This window comes from Mandrillus leucophaeus, unplaced genomic scaffold, assembly GCF_000951045.1.
Source record: "Mandrillus leucophaeus isolate KB7577 unplaced genomic scaffold, Mleu.le_1.0 Scaffold878, whole genome shotgun sequence".
Lineage (NCBI taxonomy): Eukaryota > Metazoa > Chordata > Mammalia > Primates > Cercopithecidae > Mandrillus > Mandrillus leucophaeus.
The window spans coordinates 380,511-405,464 of NW_012109563.1; the positions used below are offsets into that span (position 1 = coordinate 380,511).

Genomic DNA, 24,954 nt, shown 5'->3' on the forward strand with positions numbered 1-24,954 from the left:
AGTCCAGGCATGGTGGTTTACACCTGTAATCTCAGCACTTTGGGAGGCCACAGCAGGCAGATCGCTTCAGGCCAGGAATTTGAGACCAGCCTGGCTGACATGTTGAAACTCCATCTCTGCTAAAAATACAAAAATTAGCCGGGCATGATGGTGCAAGCCTGTAATCCCAGCTACTCGGGAGGCTAAGGCATGAGAATCACTGGAACCCAGGAGGTGGAGGTTGCAGTGAGCCAAGATCATTCCACTAAACTCCAGCCTGGGCAACAGAGTGAGACTCTGTCCTCAAAAATTAGAAATAAGTATAAAATATAAATGACAAAGCACAGGCCGGGAGAGGTGAATGACTCACCAAGTTTCTGTCAGCTTATTCGAGAAAGAGCTAAGATAAAAATCTAAATTTGTAAACTCCCAGTTTAGTGCCTCTCCACCTTCCCCACCCACTGCTCACTCCTATATCTATGTGTAGATGGAGAAGACATGCGTGGTTGCCTCCTATGACCACTCCCCTTCCCCATCTCAACTGCCCTTCAGTTTTGCATTGGTATTTCTCTCGCCCCACCCCTTACTGTACATTCCACTTATTTCCAGGGCCAATGACCCCTTTCCCAGCCCCAGGATAATCCCATGCCCCTCGGCAGTGATTGGTTCAGGAATCCAGGCCTTTGTCAGTGAGGGTGTGGGATTTAGCTGGCCATGAGGGATAATTCCAAAACATGTACATGACCTAGTTTGGGCCAATGAGAGTTAATAAATATTTGAGGGAGAAATCCCCTAGCTCCTAAGAGGGAGCCTCAGAGGCAATCTCTAGTTCATCCTCTGAATGTCCTGACATTCATTCAGCAAATGTTTCTTAAGCAGCTACTGTGTGCCAACCACTGTTCCAGGCACTGGTGAAACAGTAGTGATCACAACGTGGAGCTAAAGTACTACCGGGAAAACAGAAAATAAATGCCTGAAAAAGTAACTCAATGACACGGCAGATACTAGCAAGTGTGATGGAAAATAATAATGCAGAATAAGAGAAAATGGAGTAGAGTGGAATGAGTGGGTACACAAAAATATAGGGTAGCCTGAGTATGTGAAGGTAGAAATTGTCATAGCCATTCTGCCATCACAAGGGAAGCAGCCTAATGATGAAGCCATCACCCAGAGGAGAGCAGGACCAAGGAAACTGCAAATAAATGAAATAAGAGCTTCTGGATCAAGCTGCTCCTAAAGCTTGCCTCACTTCCGGACTACCAGTTATAAGATTTTCTTATGTTTTAAGTCAGTGTATGTGTTGGGTTTGCTGTCAGTGACCTGCAGCCAGAGGCATTCTAATAATTATATTAAATGAAATGACATATGGAGAGTTTGATTTTCTTGGGAGCTTTTACTTGAGTCATTTCAAGACTAGACCAATATTTGGTTGGAAATATACTTGAGGTGCATTTGCGATAGAAGATTCTTTCCTAAGGATTGTGAGGGCAAGAACAATTGCTCTGCACAAAACAAAACAAGAGATTAATTTTCTTATGGTTCTGGAGAGGGAGATGAGGACAAGAGAAGAACAAGAGAGGAAGCAGAATCTGCATATGGTGGAAGACCACCTTCTCCATACAATATGATCCTCTCTGTGACTCTCCGCCAAGGCCCTCAATAAAGCCTATACAATCCCTCTAAGTATTGCAGTTTGTAAGGGATTGAGATAAATTGAAATGATTGAAAAAATAATGTATCTTATTGACCAGTCCAGGCTCTCAAATAGCCAGGCCAGGTCAACAGATACACAGGATGGAAATCTTGCAGATGTTTCACAAATAGATGTGTAAAAGTCTAGAACACATTCCCGCTGGTTCCATATTAACGTGTGCCTTTGCCTTCCATTACAACCATGTCACCTTTCATCGTTCTCTCACATACAATCATCTATCTCCTTCTGCATTAAATCATCATGCATTTTTCTATTCAATCAATGGAAACATTTAGTAAAGGTTTGCTAAACGTCAGCCATATGCCAAGCACTAGAGTGATACAGCTGAATAAGATAGAGTTGTCCTGAAAGAGTTCGCTGTCTCAAGTGAGAATGGAGAGAAGCATTCCCCCATACCACATGCCTACCATGTGCCATCTCTATGCTGGTTCTTAAGTATGTTACCTCACTTACACTACAGAATGTTGCTCTAAAGCAGAGGTCAGTCAACCTTGTCTGTAAAAGACCAGATATTAAACATTTTAGCCTTGTGCTGGCCAAAATATAAAACTGAACACGTGATATAGATACTTGTATAACATGAGAGGAGATAACATTCCACACATTTTTTATTAGTGAAAATCAAAATGTAACAATAATTGAATACAATTCATTTTTGTAATACAAGTCAACTAAGAAGAATAAAACTCTTTGTGGGGTAGGAAATATTTCACTTGATTGGGCTTCAAAGTGAGTGTGTATCGTATGGTTTGAATGTCTGTCTTTGTTGCTTCCAAAATTCAGGTTAAAATTTAACCCCCAATGCAACTGTGTTAGGAGGTGTGACCTTTAAAACTGAGTCATGAGGGTTGTGCCCTCACGAATGGGATTAGGCGACCGTATGAAAAGGCTTGAAGCAGGGCTTTCACTCCTCACTTTTCACCCCCTGTCCCTTCCACCATGTGAGGACATAGTGTTTCTCCCCTCCAGAGGATGCAGCGACAATGCATCATCTTAGAATTGGAGGCCAGGCCCTCACCAGACACCAAATCTGCTGGTACCTTGGTTTTGGACATCTAGCCTCCGGCACTGTGAGAAATACATTTCTGTTCTTTATAAATTATTCGGCCTCAGGCATTTTGTTATAGCAGCACAAATGGAGTAAGACAGTTGGCTATTGTCAAATCAATTTCAAATGCTCATTTGTTATAAACCACTCTCACTGCAGTGAAAGGAACCAATCTCCCTGGAAAAAAATGGCTGATTCTAAGGCTGAAGCAGGAAACATACAAGATGAGCCCGGAGCATCCTGTATTGCCAGAAAGCAAGGAAGTGCTAAAATGCACACACACACAGGCACAGGCACACACACACAGGCACATGTACACACACAGACATACACAGTGATGAAGGTATGTCAAAGGTGCCGAATAGAAGAGCTCTCTCTCCATGGCCAAAGATGGAAAATTTTGAGCAAAAAAAAAATAAAGAAGTATTAAATTATACTCCAAACAATAACAAAAATGTCCATGAGTCCATACTAGTATAAACAAGTTATTGAATAAATAAACAAGGGAGAATAAACAAATTTCTCGTGCAGAATCCCAAATAATTGAAGTAGATACTGTATCCTTAAGGAAGTGGAGAAGCATAACTCCCCACTCCTTAAGTGTGAGCTACACATAGTGACTTCCTTCCAAAGAGTACAGTATGGAGAGAAGGGGGAAAAGGTAATTTTACAGTGGAGAAGCCTGACAAATGCTTCAGCAGGGTGATGATTAAAGTCGGCATCCACAGTAATAAATCAAGTTGTTAGTATGTAAGCTTGATAAGACATGACAAACGTGGCACTTTATCTCTATGGTTGTCCTCCCCAAAACCTATAACTATGGTCTGATCATGGGTCAAACGTCATAAACATCTATATAGAGGAACATCTTAGAAAACACATAGTCCTCTTCAAGGTCATAAAAACAAGGAAAGTCTGAGAAATCATTGCAGCCAAGGTGGCCTAGGAGATGTGATGATCAAATGCAATGTGGTGTCCTAGACAGGATCCTGGAACAACCAAAAAAGGACAGTAGGTAAAAAGTAAAGAAATCGGAATGAAGTATGGATTTTAGTTCAGAGTAAGGCATCAATTCATTAATTGTGACAAATGTGTCACACTCATGTAAAATGTTTATGAGGAAAACCAGACGTGGAGTATATGGGAACTTAGAGTAATATCTTCACAGCTTTCCCGTAAATCAAAATCTATTCTAAAATAAAAAGTGTATTAAAAATTCACACACACAGTCACTCTTAGTTTGAGGGCTGTTCAAAAACAAGCTTTGGGCTGTATGTTGGCCTATGGGCCATAGTTTATCAATACCTGCTCAAATAAGCTACTTCCATTTCCATTTTGTAGGTGGAAAAATCTGAGGTCAAGGACTAATTCAAATCACATCAGTGTTCATCAAACCTTCATGATAAATTGTGTAATAATTGTGATCATTGTGATATATTGTGAATAATATCAAAGTCTATGCTCTTTATTGTAGCATAGGAGAACTCTTCTTTCCCCTGCCTGAAAGCATCTGATGATTCTTCACTGACTCCATCACTCTCTAATCAGGAAGAAAAGTATTTTTAGGAGGTCCCAGGAGATTTTCTTGAAGGGCCCACTGACCCACAGTCATCCCTAAAAGCAAGAGAAGCAGGAGAAGGTGACAGCTGACATTTTCAATTCTATGTTGCATCAGAAGAAGGGCAGAGAAATGGCTGTGGTGGAGGCACCCAATGGTATCTGCCAGGGTTGTTGTGAGTGGTTACTTATAATTTTAAGGTGATTTCATATATATAATTTCTTTTCTATGGTTTTATCTTTGTCCCTATAAGTAAACTGGAAAACCCTTTAACAGTAAGAATTATGACTTCAACTACCATATACCTGAAAAGTTTGTTTTGTTTGGTTTTGTTTACCTGGACTTACAACATTGTTTGAAGAAAAGATCAGTTCAGACTCCCAGACACTTCTCAGTTCTTGGAGAAAGTCACAGCCAGACAAAATTGTTCAAAAAATTTATAGCCTCATGAAATGAAGAAACAGAAGCCGGTAGGGCAGAGTTACTAAGTGACAGGGTGGGAGGCCCAGGCCCCACTGTGCTAAGTGGAGACTTTGGTACCCATGTCAAAGAGGCCTACTCAACTGTTAAGACCACTTGGAAATAACGTATCTGCATGTGCCATTTTGTGGCAAGAGTAAAAACTTTGAAAAATCTCCCGAATGAGCTGGAGACACTGCTGTACCATTTCTAGCTGGCAGGGATCCCTGTCATTACATGTAGTTGCTTTGGCATGTGAAGATCCACATATTAGACAACTAATTATGGCTACACTGAGTTATAAGACCACCATCAGTTCAGGAATTCTGGAGTCGTAGTTAATTCGGGCTTATCAAGTACTATTTTCACAGCTAGTGCAAAGTAACAACTTGAGACCGTGGAATTTTGACACCCTTAGAGAATGTGCTCCCTGCTCTAGGAAGACTGTTCCTCACACACATCACAATGTACTAACTGCAGATCCCAGTCACTAACCACCAAAGCAAGGGTATTACCCTACTTTGTGATAATGTCTGAATCTAAAACAAGAACAGCAGCAGCAATAACAACAGCTAACATGTGCTGAATTTTGATGGGTGCTGGAGGGAGGATTTACATGCATTCTGGCATTCAATACTCACAATGATTCTTCAAGGGAGGCCCTATCATGATCCCCAATTTTCAAATTTTGAATCTTAGGCCCAGAGAGTTACTTGTCCAGAGTCATTACCAAGTAAATGATTGAAGTAAGATTTTAATCTACCCTGCTACAAATAAGCTGTCCTATAGTGGAGTTTCCTTCATGGTGTGCTGTGAAGTGTAATTCTATATTTATTTGTTTATTAGATGAAGGTCTGGTTCAAAACAAGCTATAAACTCGGGAGGCAGGATCTTCTGGTGGGGCTTGTGTCGGTCACCATCTGCCTGACGCAGAACAAGTGCTCAATGAGACAAATTCTTGTCATTGAATGTCCAAATAAATAAGCAAATGTCTTTAGATGCATTTGGTGGCCACTCTCAGATGGTCAGAAGGCTCTGCTCAAGATCTGAATTTGTAAGCTCCATTAATTGGCTTTCAAGAGACAAGCTGTGATGGTAAAAGACTTTAGTTTTTTAAACAAGTCCTTTAAGAGACATCACATATAATGAATTTAAGACTTTGGGAGATTGACAATTATTTCAAAGGGTGTGATCGAAGCAGCTTGCAAAGGAAGACCAATAAGCAAAAAAGACACAGAGGCTCAGACAATGTCCAGGGGCTCGTGGGGGTCAACAGGCAAATGGAGTTCAACTCACACCTTTTCATGGCCCTCTCCTATCATTGATCGAGATGTCTGAGCACCACACAACCAAAGGCTCTTTTACAGGAAGATGGGAGTAAATATGTCTGCACAACACTCTGCTGCATGTTCCCATAAATGTTGAACTGACCAAGTTAATATTTTGTTCTTACTCTACTTCCAAACACTTAACTAAAAATATTAACATATTGCACTATATCATTTAATAATCAGAAGGTGGGTAGACTGCTGTGTCATTTGTAGGATTAGGAAGAGATGTTTTGAGGGTAGAGCAAGAGGGAAAAGCATCTAAATAATTTTTTTGCTTAAAACTCTCCCTCACACCTGGTTCCAGGACTTCTCTTGGCCTTACCTGACGTTCCTGTGTGCAGTTAAAAATGCGTTTTTAAAAATAACTCTGGGACTTCAGAGCAGCATTTGGATACAAAATGGAACCGAATATAGGGTGCCTCTAAACTAGGCCTTCAAGTTTCTAAGAACTATGGAGCTGTTTGCTAAGGCGATTTCATTTAGTCTCCACAGGATAGCAGCATGCAAGGTATTTCTTGAGGCCAGAGGTGCCTGCCCTCAATGCCTAGAAGCAGCTCCGGATTCCAGTGTGTTCACTGTCCACACGTGCTGCATTTCACTGGCAAATTCAGATATACAACTTTGGATAACAATTCTTAATTTTTTTTTTTTACACTTCACACTGACAAGCACCTAGGGTGAGTTTACTGACAATTAGGAGGTCAGAAAGGCTTGCAGAGGCAAAGGAGCGGGCTCCGGCAGCCACAGAAGTACACGCCTCGGGTTATTTAATATGGTATCAACCGTGGGACTGTTTGGCAAACAATAGCAAATCCAAAACTTTTCATATACAGTTTTCAAAGAACAAAAGAGACAACTGCATCCTTGACTTGATAACATTTATTCAATATTCTTTGAAATTAGCAAGAATCAGAAGAAGCACATATCAATCAAATACAGCCACGAAAACATCCTGGAGATAAATAAAGCTGCACTATGAGAAATACTCACTACTGAAGGAACCAGTACTCTCTTATGTTTACTACCTCTTAACAACAAACGACTCGAATGTAAATTTAATTTACTCACAATATAAAACCCTTGACTTTTTAAAGAAAAATGTGGATTCAAATCAATCAGAATTTGCCTCGCTAGGCCTTTTTGTTACATATGTTTTTGAGGCCTAGTTCGACGACTGTTACGAAAATGACAAAAACAACCTCGAAAGAATGTTTCCGCAAAGTTCAACGAAACAGTGCAGAAATAAGTTACTTACCCATGCACAGAATAAGGCAAAGGCTAATTTCATTCAGGTTAGGAATAATAAATTTAACTAGTTTCTTTTCCACAAAACGAACATTTCAGACTTCTTTTTAAGTAACGGGTATACTCTATTATGCATCATAGGCTACGTTACATGGTTTTCCTAACTCTACTCAGAAAGCCGGCACTCAAATGTCAAACAGAAACTTCTCCTTGATTAGACTTATTCTGTAACAACCACAGAAATTAATCTGGGTCTCGTGATAGTGTCTACAGTGAAAAGAGCACACACTAGTAGAAGCATACAGTTTAGGGAGCTGAAGGTACATTAAAACGTGGTCTATAGGTTTCACAAATTTCGTTTTTAAAATATTTTTCCCAAACTAAAAGCTGCAGAAAATTAGTTCTTAAATATTCTACTGAAAACTCTTGAGCAGCTAGCATTTTAAATTTCTTAAGCTTTTTATTTTCTTAAAAATATTTAAATGAGTGTAGTGTCTCATCTTTTTGAAAAATAATCCAAAAAAAGATTACAAATCTTTTGTTTTAATCAGTGTGACCAAGGGTTTGTCATCAGGACTGTAATCTTCATAGGCAATGGGGCTCACATCATACATTGCAGGCCGGGATTTCTTTCCAAACCTGAAATCAGAGAGAAAGGACTCTGGTTAGATAAATACTAGGCCTCAAGTTTAATTACAGCAAGTGATAAGAATAATTTATATGCATGAATTAAATGAAACTATAAAAATATATTCTCTAGCAAGTACAGAAACTTTAGACATCCTAATATTAACACTGAATGTGTATAAACATTAGTCTTTGGTGTTAGAGGCAAAAAAAAAAATGTATTTCACAAAATGTAGAGCTCAAATTAAAGTTGGAGCTCGTAGGTTAAATCTTGGCAAAGTAGTCAAGCATGACAGCTCCATAGTAGATTTTAAGAAAATGTGTATTGATTTGTCTTTTTCTTCTGAGGCCCATAAATATTTGGAGAGGTGAGTTTATTTTATATCCACTTCAGTGCCTGGAATATAGCACAGCAGGGCAATCTTCCCCGGGCCATGGACAGACAGCCTTTCCTGTGGGATTTTCACGGGATAAGCTGTGAAGGTTTAAGGTCATCTGAGATCCCAACACAAAAGGACAGAGGTGGGAAATGACCTCAGATACAGAGGTGTCTGTCCACAAACTATGCCAGAACTCACCATTGAATCCCACCTACCTATCACCTCCCAACCCTAGCACACAGAAGCCAACGTTTTCCTCCGAGCACAAGGCCATTGTCCCAACAGATTTGTATAGATCCAAATCGCCTCAACAGCAGGACTGACTCCCAGAAGCCAGGGGAGCCAAAATCCAATTTCAGGACTTCCTGTCAAACCAGTCGTAAGATGGCAATTATTAAAATAAAGCCAATTCAACTTCTGGGTGGTCTCTTCGCATTCAAGACCTCACCTTCCCCAAAAGCCCTGGAGTGCAACAGGATTCAAACAATCTTCCACGCTAACCCATCCTCTCTCCTCCTTTGTCTGGACAACATCTTTTAACTGTTTCAAGTCCACCAGGGCTCTTTAAAAAGGCATTTTAAAAGAACCTTAAATTTTACACGGTTCCTAGGGTGGGGCCCCTAGGAATTAAAGGGGCTGATTTGCCATAGCTCCCGTCCCAGCTCTCCTCTTTTCTTATTTTTTCCTTTGATATATTGAAAGTCTGTCTTATGTATGGAGATGGGAAGTAGAATCAAGTGAGAAAGGAGAAAACAGTGCGTTCTTCAAACGATCTTTCATTTTAAACAGTCATCAATCCTGTATTCCAATCCTCTCGAATTTTACTAGCCTTGAAGAGCACAAAGGCATATGCTATGCCAGACAGACACCAGGCAAAATACGGCATTAAAGAGTTAAAGCATTCTTCCCTCAGAAAAACCCACAGCTATTACTGCAATATGACCAAAAACTTCAATAAATACTTCCTAAACTGTGAAGCCTCACTGAAGGTTCACCCTTGTGCTCACATAGATGTGGGTCAGACTCCAGCCTGCAGTTTGTTTACCTAAATTGAGTGAGGTCTGCATAATCTAAGGAGAGGAAAAGTGTCCACAGAGCAAAAGTGTCAACAGGCCCGTTGGGTCTTACACTTTCTCCCAAGTCCGACAATTTCCTAGGCTACTTTAAGATGCAAATATTTTGACAGTTTATTTCTCATAAAATAGCTAGATATACGACCACTAATAATAATAATTTAACAAAAAATATCCAGCAACCCAGTGAAGAGCTCTCCATATCCTAACACAGTAGGATATAGAGAGCTTTGACCTGACGGACAACAAACTATATTAACTAACTGATTAATTATTCGATTGGTTCGCTGAAAGGAAAAACCCAATTGCATATATCTTTAAAACACTCTTTTTTTTTTTTGAGATGCAGTCTCACTCTGTCACCTGGGCTGGAGTGCGGTGGTATGGTCTTGGCTCACTGTAAGCTCTGCCTCCTGCGTTCACGCCATTCTCCTGCCTCAGCCTCCCAAGTAGCTGGGACTACAGGCACCTGCCACTACGCCCAGCTAATTTTTTTGTATTTTTAGTAGAGATGAGATTTCATTGTGTTAGCCAAGATGGTCTCGATCTCCTGATCTTGTGATTCACCCGCCTCGGCCTCCCAAAGTGCTAGGATTACAGGTGTGAGCTGCCACGCCCAGCCTAAAACACCCATTTTTAAATATAATTTCATAGTTTGAAAAAGAACCTACTTCCTCAGAATCTAGAATGTTAAAGCCTTCATTTTACTTAATCCATTAACAAGCTATAATTCGAAGGGCTATAAACTTGGATGTTGTCATGGAACTCAATATAGACAAGGCAGGTTTAAGGACGAGTGTCACAGATCCACTGAGTATGACAAGGCAAGGGCTGACGCCCTCAAGAGTGAGCCACATGGCCACCTATGCATGTTCACAGTTGACTGAAGAGCAAGGAGCACCACTCTGTGTCCACACTGGTTAACTGAGCTGTGTGGCCCAGTCCTAATGGGATTAACTCCAAACAAGTATGGGTCATAAAGTATAATGCTAGTTACAAAGGCAGTTAAAATAAGACTAATAACCCCAGCACCAGAAGAGAGAGCAGGCAGGCTTAGAGCTGGAATCCCTGCATTTCAACTTACTAGCTGCTGAGAACTTTGTCCAAATTCCTTAGGAGAATTTTGGAGATATCCACCTGAAATGCTGTATCTACCATATGGAAGCTAAAATGGCCTCCTTTCTAGAAACACCATAGTTTTAAAGCACACAGTACAATGAAAAGACTTTGCTGAATCTCCTACACCTCTCACAGTGGCAGGCTTACACTTGTTGATGAACGAATGTGCATCATATCTACATTTAAAAGACTAACAGTTTTTATATATATATATATCTCAGGCACTAAATCAATGTCAGAGGCTGTTTATTTTATTGCAGGCATTTTTATGCAAGTGTTCATTTTTAAAATAACTACTACTTTTTATCATAAAGATACATTTTAAATGTAAAAAACAAAATAAAATTGGAAGCTAGAGAAAATTATAAAATAGACTAGGGGTTAGCAAACTGCAGTCTACAGGCCAATTCCAGCCTGATGCCTGTTTTACAAATAAAGTCTTAGTGGAACATAGTCAAGCCCATTCACACTTCCTCTGGCTGCTTTTGCACAACAAAGGCTGAGTTGAGCAGTCATGACAATATGGCCTGCAAAGTCTAGAATATTTTACAGCTCCCCGATGAAGACCATAAAAATCGCCCGTAGTGCTGCTCTCCAAAGGACGTGTCAATGTGTTGTGCATTATTCTTCAGTCTGCCCATCCCTCAATCCCACATCCCTTCCATTCATTTTACAAATATGTATGAAGCCCGAAGCCCCTCTGAAAGTATTATATATAATAATTATTATTACATATTTTAACAAAATTGAGAAATATTCCACATGTTGTTTTGAAAATGACTTTTTTCAATCAATAGTGTGTGTAATGCTTTACTCAGCATTCTTGTTAAGTTAAAAAAAAATCCTGCAAGTTAAAACATTAATAAGAAAATGTTTCTTCTGTGCTGAGTGGGGCGGGCTGGGTGGAGCACCCAGCATTCATAGTCACATGTTCCCACCTGAGGGAGCTCATGGCCCATGACGTGACCACAGACCATGACACGTGGGAAATGTCTGCTGATGGTCCACGAGGAAGCCAGATCTTTAAAAGACGGGAAGGAGTTGACACACTCCCTCTCCTCCTGGAAAAATAGCTCAAATATCCTAATGTGGTGGCTCCATCTGCGGCTCCTTCCCAGCCCCTCGAGGGGTGATGCATTCAGCATTGTCCTTGGTGCCCACTCAACATCACATTCCATCGTCTTGTTTTCACTGATTGATCATCTCATCTCATCATCATAACAACCTCACCAAGTGAGTACATCTCATTTATCCTATATTACAGATGATGAAACAGAAACTTAGGAATAATTTTCCTAAGGTCACACCTGGTGGGAGGTGGAGCTTTCTGGCTTCCAAGCCTAGATGCTGAACACTTCGTTGCAACCTTCATGCATGTGACGACCCCGTAAACTGAAGCCCTCACTTACCCTGTGCCTGTCAAGAGCCTGTGTACTGCGGCATTGAAAGGCATCACTTTCAAATCAGCACACCTTCCTTCTCATTAATAAACTCTGGCTTACAAATCTCACTTACAAGTCCTGGTTTTCTCACTTACAAACCCTGTGACCCTTGTGTAAATTGTATTGTCTCACTAAGCCCAAATTTATTTTGCCTATAATGGGGGACTAGTGATACATGGGCCCTTACATTCTTGTGAGATGCTTGCAAGTGAGTTATTTGTGAATGATTTAGCACAGTGTCTGGCCCACGGGAAGCTTTCAGTAAATGTTGGCCATCACGGAAGCACTAACAGAAACGACAGCACCAGTAATATCAGTTAGCACAGACATCTCAAACATCCTATTTGGTGACAATTCTTGGGTGTCTATTTCTTCAAAGAAACAAAAGATACTGCAACCAGTTATAAGGCAGGTCAGAGAGCTGCTAGTTCATGGTCTTCTGAAAGTCAACCACTAAAACAATGCTGCAGATCTTGAGAAAGGCCAAAATTGGAAGGTTTTGAGCTACTGGGGGAAAATAACTGAACATGTCCTCCATGATCTGCTTTCTGTGATCAGGCACTTCTAGCTCGTAGAGCAGTCAACTCAGTGGGACCTCAGTGTCAGAACTTGGAGAGCCCTGGTTTTGCTCCTGCTGGTCAGTTACAAGCTCTTCCCTGCCTGAGTATAAGCAAAGCAAGCATGTTGCAGACGACTCCTGCAGACGACTTGTGACTATCACAAGTGACCCACTCCATGTGTCCTGCGTGGCTGCTGGGCTACAGCCATTCTGATCCAATGTCACCTCCAAGATAGTAGCAGGGAGACAGCCCATAAAATGGACACTGGCTGCTGAAAACTAGGGAGAGGATAACATCAACAGGTCTGAGTTTTTGCCAATGCCTTTCTAGGGTTTCCAGGAAATGGGAGCAAAGAGGGCCAACCAGCCCGAGACCCAGCCATGGCCTCTACACAGCTATGCTGTAGAAACCACACGTTGGAGCTGAATAAACGTTCAGAACAGAAATTTTCCTAAAGGGAAGGTATTGTTTTAATGTCAGTAGTTTTATCTGCAGTCACTGGTGCATGCAGAAGCTTGTCCGTTAGGAATTACGCAGTAAATATTTTTGATATAAATCAGCACCAAATAAGAGCCAGGTTTGTAAATGCTTTCAAGTTTATTCTTTCCTTCCAAGAGTATTCAGTTAAATATCTTCCCCGTGGGCCATATGAGCAGAAGGCTCAGAGGAATCTGTCTTAAGCTATTCTAGGGCTGAAATAAAACACTCCTCTTAGCCCTGGAGGATCGTAGCCATGGATGCTTGTAGGGGCAGAGGAATCTGAATTGTAGGGTCTCCCCACACATGAGAATATAACGCCATGGATTCTGCTCCCTCCTGGTGAATGAAGCCCTTCCAGGAATGACGACAAGAGAAAACCATCTTGGGCACCGAAGAAACTTGTCAATTCTCTGCTCCCTTTTTTTTGGGGGTGGGGGTGGGGGGGGCAGAGTCTCCCTCTGTCACCCAGGATGGAGTGACAGGGTTTCACCGTGTCAGCCAGGATGATCTCAATCTCTTGACCTCGTGATCCGCCCACCTCGGCCTCCGAAAGTGCTGGGATTACAGGAGTGAGCCACCGTGCCTGGCCTTCTCTGCTCCTTTTTACGTTCTTCATCTCCAATCCAGCAATTTCAGGATTCTGCAAATGTTCCTCTAGGCTGGGGCCACTTACTGAGTTGGTGCCCTGGGATGAGTCTACCTCTCAAGCCGGTCAAGGCACCCTATTCCAATCCCTAACTGAGATCATCCATTCATTTCAAACCTCAAATGTTAGTGAGGTCTACTACCTGCCAGGACCCACTGGAGACACAGAAATAAAAGCTACTGCCTTTTATTTACAGGGTCATGGAGTAAAGAGTCAAATAAACAATTAAGGTGGGGCTTGCAAGGGTTGGTATCAGGGCTTCCTGGATGTTGTATTGCCTCAGTTGGCTGTGAAAGGAAGGCGCTAAGATGAGCAGCCATGCAGGGCCTGAGTTGGAGGAAGGTTGAGTTCTCTGTCCTCTCTCGCAGTTACAAAAGCAAGACTGGGTGCAGCTCCCACCTCAGCACTGGTGTAGATGCTCAGGGTCTCCCAAGTTCTCCTTCCCACTGTCTCCTCCCCATGGAAGCTGAGTTCTGGCTTTTGCTTCTATTAGAATGACAAGATCACTGTAAGATCTGAGAATTGGGTTTGGGGGATTTCTTTTGGAGAAAGCAAACTCTTCAAACCTCTTAGCTTGTATGCCATTCAGATAGAATGATTTGGGTTTTCTCACCTCTCTCTGTCTCTGACTCTCTCTTTCTTTTTTTTTTTTTTTAAGCTAGAGTCTTGCTGTCTCACCCAGGCTGGAGTACAGTGGTGTGATCTCAGCTCACTGTGACCTCCACCTCCCAGGGTTCAGGTGATTCTCCTGCCTCAGCCTCCAGAGTAGCTGGGATTACAGTGCTTATCTTTTTCATTGCTGTTATCATTCAGTTAGGTAGATATAAGAAAACATCAATGATATTTCACTTATCATTCCCACTGTAACCAGAATCTGAAGCTACACTTTCCCAATAAGTACCTGGTAAAAGCTCAGTAGAAATTCAAAAGAAATACAGAACCCATTGATGAAGGACAAAAAATCTCAGTGTAGAAGGGCAGACATGTCCTGAAGGAGCACAGCTGTGAAGGTGACTGCAGCTGGCTCTCAGGCTGCCGGATTTGGAACTTTGGAAATGAGGTGGAGTCACAGAGACAGTACCCAGGAAGGAGGTTCAACCTCTACGGGCCTGCCCAGATCAGATGAAAGAAAGTCCTTGAAGGAAACAAGATGGAGATGAAAAGGACGGCAAAGAGAAAGGATGTGGATATGTGCTGTTGAGATAGAAACCCCAGGGTTTTTTGTTTTTGTTTTGAGACAGAGTCTCCATCTATCAACCAGGCTGGAGTGCAGTGGCGCCATCTCGACTCACTGCAACCTCCAACTCCCAGGTTCAAGTGATTCTCCTTCCTCAGCCTCCTGAGTAGCTGGGATTTCAGGTGCCTGCCACCACGCCCAGCTAATTTTTGTATTTTTAGTAGAGACAGGGTTTCATCAAGTTGGCCAGACTGGTGTTGAATTCCTGACCTCCAGTGATCCACCTGCCTTGGCCTCCCAAAGTGCTGGGATTATAGGTGTGAGGCACCACACCTGGCCAAGTCTTCTCATGTCTTGACCAACACCAACATAGGACATCCCAGGATAGATCATACAGCTACCAGTTCCCTTGAGCCCCAATTTGAAGGCACCAAGCTCAGCCCACTCTTCACTACAGCACACTTACTTTCTGAATTTTGTGCTTGAGATTATTCAATCAGCAAAAGAAGAGATGGCTTACTTCAACAAACAATATTGCTATTTTTGGAACACACACTCTGCAAAAGTCAGTAAAATGTGATCTTAGTTTATTGTTTTATGTTATATAATAGATTTGGAGAAGTAAATATGGGGTTAGCTGTTTATACCATCTTTAATATTTGTAATGGGCTTAATACCAAGGTGATGGGTTGATCTGTGCAGCAAGTCACCATGGCACAAGTTTACTTATGTAACAAAGCTGCTCATCCTGTGCATGTACCCTGGAAGTTAAAACAAATGTTGAAGGAAAAAGTATATATATTTGTAATTTAATATGACTGCCATAACTCTCCAAGGAGGGAGAGTTATCCCTTTATATAGTTGAGGGAGCTACATTTGTGGAAAGTTAAAAGATCTGTCTAAATCATGCTGCTATAAAGACGCATGCACACGTATGTTTATTGCAGCACTATTCACAATAGCAAAGACTTGGAATCAACCCAAATGTCCATCAGTGACAGACTGGATTAAGAAAATGTGGCTCATACACACCAAAGAATACTATGCAGCCATAAAAAAGGACGAGTTCGTGTCCTTTGTAGGGACATGGGTGCAGCTGGAAACCATCATTCTCAGCAAACTATCGCAAGGACATAAAATCAAACACCACATGTTCTCACTCATAGGTGGGAATTGAACAATGAGATCACTTGGACACAGGAAGGGGAACATCACACACCGGGGCCTATTGTGGGGAAAGAGGAGGGGGAAGGGATAGCATTAGGAGATATACCTAATATAAATAGTGCAGCACACCAACATGGCACATGTATACTTATGTAACAAACCTGAACGTTGTGCACATGTACCCTAGAACTTAAAGTATTAAAAAAAAAAAACAACAGATCAATCTAAACTATGGAGTCAGGTAATGGAGTCATTAAGACTCAAAGCTATACCTCACCAGAACTTACACTCTTTCTATGACACCACATTGACTCCTTGTCCCTCTGGAGTCTTTCTTCCAGAAAAGGATACTGATTTATAAATATTCACTCTCAAAGTAGAAAGATAGCTCTTTATCCTTCTTTCACTAGGCCCTTAAGTCAAATGATATCATTAAATGTTGACTGTTTGAAGAGCAACACAGCAAAAGACATTCCCCCAAAAAATTCATCAAAAAAGTTTTTAATACACAGTGATTACAAATCAGATACTTATAGTCACAGAGCAACCCAAATTCGATGAACAAATATATTCAATGTAAACAAAGCAAAAGGAAAAGCTAGCAGCGAATTAAAAGGGGTTTGCTTATCAAGTGGCCGAATGATCTATCCCTGAATACAACATGGAACCTATGTTTCATTCTTTAAAATCTCCTCTTTGCAGATGGAAAGTCCTGTGTATAATATGACCCTGTTCCTAAGAACGCACATGTGAAGGCAGCATTCCCCACGCCGCCCCCGCAGCCCACCTGGCATGCCGGATGGATGCAATGGCATTGCTGAACTCGCTGTCGATGCTGCGGCAGTTGTAGAACTCCTCGTAGGCTGGCCTAGAAGAACCCTGGTACTCGATGCGGCTGATGCGGCAAATCCCCACAATCAGGATGATCAGCATGAGGATGAAGGCCACGCAGAGGGCTCCGATGATGATGTAGAGGGAGTGCCGCGGCATGTTGGTGAGGCTCTCTGCCATGTGCCCGGACTTCCACTGGAGGTCTGCAGGCAAAAATAAGCAAATGGCTGGGTTTGAGTTGTGACCTTTGAGAATGTGAAAGCCTTTTTCATCTTTGCATAGATAACTTAAAACCTAAGGGCCATTTAAACTTGGAAGAATTATTTTCTATGGATTATCCAGACCCAGAGTTAATATCCTTATGACATAAGGACTTCTTAAGAATCATTAAGAAAAACCAGAGGCTGGGCACGGTGGCTTATGGTTGTAATCCCAGTACTTTGGGAGGCTGAAGTAGGTGGATCACTTGAGGTCAGGAGTTTGAGACCAGCCTGGCCAACATGGTGAAACCCCATCACTACTAAAAATACAAACATTAGCTGGGCATGGTGGTGGATGCCTGTAATCACAGCTACTCGGGAGGCTGAGCCAGGAGAACCACTTGAACCCGGGAGGCAGAGGTTGCAGTGAGCCAAGATCGCACCACTGCACTCCAGCCTGGGTGACAGCGTGAGACTCTGTCACCAAAAAAAAAAAAAAAAAGAAAGAAAGAAAAACCAGAAATACGCCACAAAAAAACAAAGGATATAAGGAGGAATTTATTAAAAAAAATACAAATAGAAAGTTACTTGGTTTCGAAATTACAAAAAAGTGCAATTCCTCTATCAGCTCCCAAATATTGCTTTAAAATTATAACCACAGTTGGCAAGGGTACCCAGAAATGAGGACTATAAGTTGATATGAAACCCTTTCATTTACTAATTAGCATATGCTCTGACCCAGATATTCCCATTTTAGGATGTATGCTGGGGAAGTAGCCCAGGAAATGTAGCCTTATGTATGAAGATGCTCATCTTTAAGATGCTATCACAATTTTTAAATGTTATCACCTATTACATATTTAGAAAAAGTCTCAGAAAATCACACAGACAACAATGTACTCACTGCTCAGTTAATAAATGTTAATATTTTACCATTTTTCTTTAGATTTACTTCAGATAGTTTTTAAAAAAGAAATAAAATATGGCTGGGCATGGTGTCTCACACTTGTAATCCCAGCACTTTGGGAGGCCAAGGCAGGCAGATTGCTTTGAGCTAAGGAATTTTAGACCAACCTGAGCAGTATGGCAAAACCCTTTCTCTACAAAAAATACAAAAATTAGCCAGGCATAGTGGCACACGCCTGTGGTCCTGGTTACTCAGGAAGCTGAGGCTAGAAAATTGCTTGAACCTGGGAGACAGAGGTTGCAGTGAGCTGAGATCATACCATCACACTCCAGTCTGGGCAACAGAGTGAGACCCTGTCTCAAAAGAAGAAAAACACACACACACAAATATAACTAGAGTTCCCTCACCCCACACTCTCTCTCCATTTCACCAGCAACAACATAATTTATACAGGTCAAAAAATAAAAACCTAAATATTTAACACTCAGTGAGATGAAAGGATATCCACTAAACAACAAAAGAATAAAAGCCTGTTACCAAACAGGATCTACTTGGACAGTACAATAATTTGACAATATCTTATGAGTTTAAAATGTCTATATACACATTGAAAAGGTCAGAAGGATAGTATGATAATGATGGCAAACATACACTGATTTCTTAGTATAAACTAAGCTCTTTAAAAATAGCTCATTTAATCATCATAACCACCAGAAGATATATTATCCTCTCTCCCCACTTTACAAAGGAGGCCTAGAGAATTGACATCACTTGGAGTGAATGCCTCTGATACTGGTCAGGATCTGAGGTCTTGGCCTTTGCACAGCAAAATACTAACAACAGTGATCTCTAAAAGACAGAATTAAAAATGATTATTTTCCTCTGTATACTTCTGAGTCTTTTCCAGCGTTTTAAAAATAAGAATGTATTCCTTTTCCGATAAAGAAATAAGCAATCCATCATTTAAATAAGACATTCGTACGACCATCTTCCAGCATAAGAGTGGAAATAGGATCAGCCTTGGGATCACACCAACCTTGCTTTCAATCTCAGCTCCTACATTTACTTGATCTTGAGTTTCCGTTTCTTTGTTTGTAAAATGGAAATAACAACATATACCCCATTGGCTTGCTGCAGCATGAGTTAGAAAACATGTTTTAAAAATATTTAAAACTTTTTAACTTTCTAAAAAGTTTTTTAAAAAAAGTTTTAACTTTCTGAAAAAGTTAAAAAGTCCACTCCCGGACACGTGATGGTGGTCCCCAAAGACGAGCAGCTGTGGTGGTGGAGGAGGGAAGGATAAAGGGTCACATGCTCTGAGTTGAGGATTATTGAGCATGGCCCTGTGTCCTTCCTAAGAACACTAATCTGTATTAGCAGGAAAAACTGGAAGGACAGGATGTAATCTCTCTGCTTGGCATAGGTCAAGAACATCAAGTTATTTCCTGTTTATGGAACTGCACCCAAATGAAATGCTCTAGATAGTGTATACAGTATTTGAAAGGAAATTGTGGAAATTTTAAAGAGCTAGGTAAGACCAAAGAGAAGCTGAACTCATATGGAAAAAAGGATGCTTTCTATACTCACACCACCACCACCACCACTCCACACTTCCCCACCCACACCAGGACATCATTTTCATGGTAGAATTCCAAGTGCCTGCAAGTGAGATTCAGAGGTTAGTGGAAACAGAAATGAGCCTGTCTTTCCATGAAATCCACAGGACTCTTTTCACTGTTCCATTATCGGAGAGAGTATTTGTGGCCTCTGGATACTCACACCCTCATCTTAGCTGTATCTTCAGTCATCATACATCTAAGATCACAATTAGCTATTCCTTACCTTGAAAAGTTGCAGTCAGTCTGAAGAAGAGCACAGATAGACACCCAAACAGGGGGCCAGGCCTGCAGACCCACTTTCTAGAAGCTAACAGAAAAATGACCCATGCGCCCAGCCTGGATGCTTTCTGAGAATTTGAGAACAGATGAATAATGTGATTTCTAAGTTCACATCCAGATCCTCCTGAATATTTCACCAAAACCTTTGAAGCCTGGTTTGTCATTTGAGTCTGCCTGCCTGAGCTCATAGGGCCCGTGGAGCTTAGCAAAACTAAATGACCATTAGTGCATTGACTGCTTCATCTAAGCCAACTCACACACAGGCGGACAAAGTAACATAAATCACCAGAAACAAATAGTCACAATGGAAGGGAGAAGGTGTTTTCGGAAACCAGAACCAAGGCTCAATCCCCAAATCTGCAGCCATCTCATTTGGCAATACCTGGTGTGCATGCAGAGAGACAACTCATTTTTCTGGCTGAAAAAGCAAGCGTGATTCACTTCATTTCCAAGTATTATAACATTCTCTAAAAAATTCAGTTGCAGGCAGGAATCCAACACTCAGCAGAGTATGTTATAACATCCATTTAGCATCAACACAAGGGCAGCCAGTACTATGTTTCTCCTCCAACTCGGTAGAGTGCTCAGATCTGATCACTATGGAAGATCACACGAGTTCTTGATGAGTTCTTGCAGTCTATGCATAAGCTTCATAGAATTAACTTACACAACACATCAATTGTGTATACACAGTGAGTGCACAACCACATGGCCACTAAAGTGAAAAAAACAACCATACTGGGCTATGTGCACAGTGCGGTGTCCCAGGTCTGACTGCCTGCATTTATGACCATCTGCTCCATTTCCCAAAACTCTGTATTCCAAACTATTGGGACTTTTGGAAAAACTTTCTCAAGATTTATCGTAAAAGCTCTGCTTTCCTCCCTCCCCCTGCCCTTTTCTTTAAAGCTAGATTCCACCTCACTGTCATCTAAAACTTTTTTGATAGAAATGACTGTGGCTGCTTTATAGGCTAATTGGTTTAGTCACTGGGATGGATCTGGCTAAGTCCAACGCTAGGTCTGAGAGGCAGTAAATTTATCTATGCCAGGTGCCTGCAACCACCATCTCTCAGTCCAGATGCTATCCTCATAAGTCATTGCTTTGCTGCATCCCAGGAGCCCCATCACATGAATCGTTGACTACTTTGGCTACAGCGTTGCACAGGGAAGAATCGTGAACCAGAATGTGCCAGATGGGTTCATCTCATCAGCACCAGCAGGTGCATGACCAGGAATGCATACGCACGGGCTGCTCAAGAAAAATGTCACACTTGTGAGTCTGATGGATCGTTTTCATTTTTTTAAACTAAATTAGTTTGAGGTTTTGTATTTTCCAAAGTGCCTTTGCATTAAACATTTCAGTTGGTCCTAAACAAACGCCTTGAACTAGGCAGAGGTACTAGACTTGGAGCAGCTGCTCAAGGTGAGGCAGGCAGTCAGTGGCCAAGCTGAGAATAAAATCAGACCCACCTCCACTCTGCCAAAAATAGACTCCAGTCAATTTGTACATTGAGTCTAAAATGTACATAGCCCATATCTATTTTTTAATTTACCTAGATGAATGTACCTAGACTAGTTAATTTGCTTATCTATGTTATTTTGAAAAAGAGCAAAAGTGAGACGGTGTCTTATGAAGATGTTACTTAGCTTAATAATTTTTAAGACTACTCGTTGCCTAGAACAATCTTGAGGAGGGATGTCAATTACTTTGTTTTCTATAGCTAAAGGTTAGCAGGACAATCAAAGCAGTCAGTGAAACTGAAAAAAGATTAACAACCCTTGTTAATCTCCAGAAGAGGAATGAACGTGAAAAGGGAATGAAAGAGATCATCTCCTTTATGGGATCCATTCACTGAGCACTTTAATTAAGGACCTACTTTGTGCCAGGCACAGTGCTGAGTGACAGGGATGGAAAGCAAGGGAAAATAGAAAAGTAGGCTCATGTAGTTTCCAGTTTTCTGACGGATGCAGGGGTCAGGCAAATGATCCCCAAAACAAAGTAAAAGTACAACTGTGCTATGTCTACAAGAGACAAGCTCTTCAGCGCAGCAGGAGGACAGGGGATATTTCACGGCACTGACTGTCAAGAGAGCTTGCACAACAGGAGCCCTTAGGGAGTTAGGTTCTAAGTGTGAGTGGGCAGTAACCAGGGACAGGCAAGAGCAGAGGGAAGACTGCACAGGCAAAGAACCAGAGTGAGCACAGGCCTGTGGGAGGGACTGAGGGAGCAGAACAAGGGCTGGAAGGAGAACAGCGCGACTGCTTGAGAGAGAGGCAGAGAGTGGCCGCAGCAAGGAGAAGGGATCTCCTTACAGGGTAGGGCAGTGTGGCCTTGGGTCTTTACTCACTTATTTATTTTAATAGGAGCTTGGCACAGTCAGGGTTGGAAACAGTGGGAGGGAGGGTCTGAGTGTTCCAATTTGCACTTTGAAAAGATCCTTCTGGCTGTGCATGAAGAGAGGATTTGAGGAACAAGGACAGAGGCCAGTTCAGAGGCTCCTGAAGGATGGGGCAGAGTTAGTGGTAGCTTGACCTGTGGTGATGGGCATGGAGACAGAGAGAGGGGAATGGATGTGAGTGCTGTGTTAGGGGGGAATCCACCAGACTAAATGCAGCTCATACAGACAGGCCAATGAGGGGAGAGAAACCAGGAGGACAACTCTCGGTTTCCTGGCTTTTATCACTGGATGGATGAGGTGCTGTAGCCGAGTGAGACAACCAGGTTGGAGAGGAAGATCCTGAGTTTGGTTTTATACATGTTAAATTGAAGGTACCAATTCTGGACACGGGCTTTGGGAAAGAACATATGACTAAATCCCCAAAAGCAATTGCAACAAATGCAAAAATTGACAAGTGAGACCTAATTAAACTAAAGAGCACAGCAAATAAACTATTGACAGAGTAAACAGACAACCTACAGAAGAGGAGAAAATATTTGCAAATGATGCATCCAAGAAAGGTCTAATATCCAGAATCTATAAGAAACTTAAACACTGAACAAACAAAAAACAAATAGCCTCATTCAAAAGTGGGCAGGATATATGAACAGACACTTCTCAAAAGCAAGCTTATAAGTGGCCAACAAACATGAAAAAAGGCTCAACATCACTAATTATCAGAGAAATGCAAATCAAAACCACAATAAGATAACCATGTCCCACCAGTCAGAATGACGATGATTAAAAAGTCAAGAAACAACAGATATTGGCAAGGCCGAGAGAAAAAGGGAATACACTGTTGGTGGAAATGTAAATTAGTTCAGCCACTGTGGAAAGCAGTTTGGAGATTTCTCAAAGAACTTAGAACTACCACTCAACTCAGCAATCTCATTACTGGGTACGTATCCAAAAGAAAACAAATTGTTCTACCAAAAAAACACAGGCACTTGCACGTTCACTGCAGCACTATTCACAATAGAAAGATACAGAATCAACCAAGGTGCCCATCAATGGTGGATTAAATAAAGAAAAAGTGGTACATATACAGCATGGAATACCATGCAGCCATAAAAAAAGAGTGAAATAATGACCTTTGCAGCAACATGGATGCAGCTGAAGGCCATTATCCTAAGTGAATTAACATAGGAGCAGGAAAACAACCACCACATATTCTCACTTATAAGTGGGAGCTGGCCAGACACGGTGGCTCACACCTGTAATCCCAGCAGTCTGGGAGGCCGAAGTGAGTGGATAGCTTTGATCTTAGGAGTTCCAGACCAGCCTGGCCAACATGGTGAAACCCCATCTCTACTAAAGATACAAAAAAAATTAGCCAGGTGTCATGGCACATTCATGTAATCCCAGCTACTTGGAAGGCTGAGGCACAAGGATGGCTTGAGCCTGTGAAGTGAAGGGTGCAGTGAGCTGAGATCCCACCAGTGAACTCCAGCCTGGGTGACAGGGTCAGACCCTGTCTCAAAAAAAAAAAGAAAAAATGGAGCTAAACATCGGGTACTTGTGGACATAGAGGCCACAACAGTAGACATTAGGGAGGAAGGAAAGGGAGCAGGGAAATGGTTAAAAAACTAATGGGAACTATAGTCAGTACCTGGGTGACAGGATCATTCATATCCCAAACCTCAGCATCATACAATGTACCCAGGTAAAAACCTAAACATGTACCCCTGAATCTAAAATAAAAGTTGAATAAACAAATAAATTGGAAGTACTTTTAAGACACCCAAGCAGTTATGTCTAATAGTTAAATTTTGATGTTTAGCTCATCATTTTGGTTAATAAGAGCTGATATTTATTGAGGGTTCAATGCGTACTGGACACTAAGTGTTAAGGTGCTAACTCACCTATTCCTCCTATAATGCTTTGAGGTAGACACTGTTATTACATTCATTTTATATAGGAAGCAACTGAGACTAAGAGGGAAGCTATGTGCCCAGGGTTACACAGATAGTAAGTGGCAGCCCCTGAGTTTAAGCCCAGCTGCTCTGGTTCTAAAGCCACACACTTCAATCAATAAGGAATGTTTTCCAAACTGTAGATCGTAGAAATCAATGTAATGGGGCCAGACTCGCATTTAAAAACAAAATTTAGAGAACTATTTCAGAGTTTGTCACACTTATAAAAAGTTAAGTATTATTTTACATTGTGTGTGTTTGTGCGTATATTAGTCTGTGTGTTACATGCAGCGTCAAGATGTAAAACATACTACTTACTGTGGGTTGCACTCAAAAGGCATGAAAAGCATTTCCCTATGCTGTACACATCCATCAGTACTCTTCAGAGAGACAATGGAAAGTTCCTCCTCATGAGATTCTTTGGAATAAAATAGTCAAGATTACATCAATAACAACTACCTATCTATATAATGCCTGTGGTCCTACAATATTCTGTACTTGTAGAAAATTGGTTATTAACCCAAAAGTATCTAATTTACCAAGATTCCATCAGAGATGGGAAATTTCATTTTCAGCAGATGCCCAGAGACTTCTAGTTGTTCAAAGAGAAAGACAGCTGATGATAATAATTAAGGCAATCATTTATTAAGTACCTAGTATGTACCAGTCACTGAACAATATTGGTTATATTTACTATCCCATTTATCAAGGCCTAAGGCTCAGAGACCTTGTTTTCTGGCCCAAGGATAAATACCTGAGC

The 24,954-nt window shown here is 41.4% G+C and overlaps 1 protein-coding gene across 1 annotated transcript in view; it reads right to left on the reverse strand.

Annotated features, from left to right (window-relative positions):
- Nucleotides 1–6,950: 6,950 nt before the first annotated feature.
- The window catches only part of DNER (delta/notch-like EGF repeat containing), a 234,810-nt gene continuing 216,806 nt past the window's right edge, over nucleotides 6,951–24,954 (reverse strand). Inside the window, exons 10-11 of the mRNA XM_011969147.1 lie at nucleotides 16,793–17,039; nucleotides 6,951–7,973 (exon numbers count right to left, since the gene is read on the reverse strand). Of these exons, the coding sequence (XP_011824537.1) occupies nucleotides 7,862–7,973; nucleotides 16,793–17,039 (359 nt within the window). The 3' untranslated portion in view covers nucleotides 6,951–7,861. The remainder of the gene's footprint in view (nucleotides 7,974–16,792; nucleotides 17,040–24,954) is intronic.